The sequence below is a fragment of the Littorina saxatilis genome, linkage group LG12, assembly GCF_037325665.1.
Source record: "Littorina saxatilis isolate snail1 linkage group LG12, US_GU_Lsax_2.0, whole genome shotgun sequence".
NCBI classification, from domain to species: domain Eukaryota; kingdom Metazoa; phylum Mollusca; class Gastropoda; order Littorinimorpha; family Littorinidae; genus Littorina; species Littorina saxatilis.
In genome coordinates, this window is record NC_090256.1 from 28,181,334 (window position 1) to 28,183,833 (window position 2,500).

The following is a 2,500-nucleotide window of genomic DNA, read 5'->3' on the forward strand; positions in this document are numbered from 1 at the left end:
CTCCCTCCCTCCCCCTCCCTCCCTCCCTCCCTCCCTTCCTTCCTTCCTCCCTCCCTCCCTCCCTCCCTTCCTTCCTTCCTCCCTCCCTCCCTTCCTTCCTCCCTCCCTCCCTCCCTTCCTCCCTCCCTTCCTTTCTTCCGTCACTCCTTACCTTTTACCTTTTACCTTTTTGTATTCGACAAGGATGTCCCAGGTGATTATTACAATTTATCGTGGAACCCTTGCTACGATATCCGGCAATGATATTCCTTCCTTCCTTCCTTCCTTCCTTCCTTCCTTCCTTCCTTCCTTCCTCCTTTCCTCCCTACCTCTCGTCCCCTCCTCCCTCCCTTCCTTCCTTCCTCCCTTTCTTCCTGCCTTCCTTCCGTCATTCCTTACTTTTAACCTTTCTCCTTTTCTATTTGACAGGTACAAAGATATCCAAGGCGATTATTACAAATATTCGTGGAACCCTTGCTATGATTTCAATGAGGGTTCTTGCCGTGGAGTGGCGGGCTGCCAACTCGTTCCCTTTTCGCGCAACTATTTCCCCTTGGGCTCTCAGGACAGTGCTAAGTTTCAGTGGTCCGACCAAACACCGGGCCAGCTGCAATTGGTGTACCAGTCCAAAACTGGGATGCAAAGGTAATAATGATGAGTTTTTTTGGGGGCTAACAATGGGCGGTTCTGGTGAGGTTAGGCCCCCTCTTTCTTTCGGCTGGTAACTGGCGCCACCTCGTGGCAAGATCACACAAGAAAGGATAAAAACTTGCATTGGTCCCAAATAGCATATCGGTTTGGTAACAGTTCGTGTGTAAGTCGTGCATTGTATACGGTAAACAGACAATAGTCTGTTCTGGTGAGGTTATGCCCCTTCTTTCTTTCGGCTGGTAACTGGCGCCATCTCGCGGCAAGATCACAGGAGTTGTCTCGCGTTCTCACCCCAGAAGCGCTCATTAACACGTTCATTGACGTTGCTGAGGTTTATTTTCTTTTGCAAACTTGCTGAAATGGCCACAGCATTTTCGGCAATTTTCGATCCCAGACGTCGCCTTTCCATCACAGTTCAAGAGTTTGGCATCTCTACCGGCAAGACTGCAAGTCTCAAGCCTACCAGCTTATGCACCGTCCCAAGATCTGTCCTATTGTTAATTATCACTGAAAACACAATTTAAACAAATTTAAATTGTACATATATCGGCTAGGACTCTTTGCCGTTTATATGTTGTTTATTTTTCTTTATATATATACCCTTAGAAATACCCCTGAGTGAAAACAAATCGTGGAAAAAGGGTTTGTTCAAGGGATATAATTAAAGCGATTTCTTTCTAAAGAGTAAAATTGCAAAATGATATCCGCCAAAATGAAAAGAAATAGGAATAAAGATTCTTCACACGTTGTCTACGTTATTTGCTTTGAAGTAGAAATATTTTTCCTCAGAAATGTTCACAAGGGAAGCAATTAACATGATAAAAAGAAGAAAACTGTACATATTCAATTAAGTAATAAATCTTTAAAATAAGACGATCCAGACTAGAATTTATTTAAAATATTTGTTCAATGTGGGGTTTTTTTTAAAAAGGAAAAATTTGTAGCCACATCGTTGTGTAAGATTAACGAAACTTTAGCACTGAACGCCCTGCAGCCTATTGTGCAAGATTTTACCGCCATAGATGCTGAGGGATTGGTTCAATCAATATCATGATAATCGAATCTATTTGCCGAAAAAAAATGGGCGTGAAAATTGTAGAAATTGAAGAAACCGTTATCACTTGCAGTTGGTTGGATACGTTAGTTTGTTGTTTGATTAGTATTGTAGTTGCATTGCAGTTGTTAGTTGAGTTGCTGGATAGTCGGTAATGTGGTGGCATCGTTTGTTGTTTTGTTCATTCTCTTCTTTCTTTGTGACCACGCAGGACCCTGTTCGTAACCTTGGTATGTACCACTGGAGGACAGACGGAGAGAATTGTGGCTGGAGGCGAGAGACTGACGGAACCACTTGTCTATGTAATGTCAAGATTTTCTGTCTGGCTGTGTGTCTGTCTGTGTCTGGGGTTTTCTCTGTGTCTCTGTCTCTTTCTCTATCTCTCCCTGGCACACACACACACACACACACACACACACACACACACACACACACACACACACACACACACACACACACACACACACACACACACACACACACACACACGCAGAAAATACTACATGGCTTGCTGTGTCGTACCAGATTTACAAGAGTTGATTTTTACAATTAGTCAAGTTTTGACTAAATGTTTTAACATAGGCGGGGAATCGAGACGAAGGTCGTGGTGTATGCATGTATGTATGTGCGTGTGTGTGTGTACATAGAGCGATTCAGAGAAAACTACTGGACCGATCTTCATGAAATTTTCACATGAGAGTTCTTGGATATGATATCCCCGCACTTTTGTCCCCCCATTTTGTCGATGATATTTTTGCGCCCTATAGATACCCTTATTATCATAAATGTCTTTGATGACGTCACATCCGGCTTTTC

General features: G+C 43.2%; 1 protein-coding gene across 1 annotated transcript in view; it reads left to right on the forward strand.

Annotated features, from left to right (window-relative positions):
- The window catches only part of LOC138981670 (uncharacterized), an 8,568-nt gene that overhangs the window by 1,990 nt on the left and 4,078 nt on the right, over positions 1-2,500 (forward strand). The window contains exons 2-3 of the mRNA XM_070354663.1: positions 409-624; positions 1,896-1,986. Of these exons, the coding sequence (XP_070210764.1) occupies positions 409-624; positions 1,896-1,986 (307 nt within the window). The remainder of the gene's footprint in view (positions 1-408; positions 625-1,895; positions 1,987-2,500) is intronic.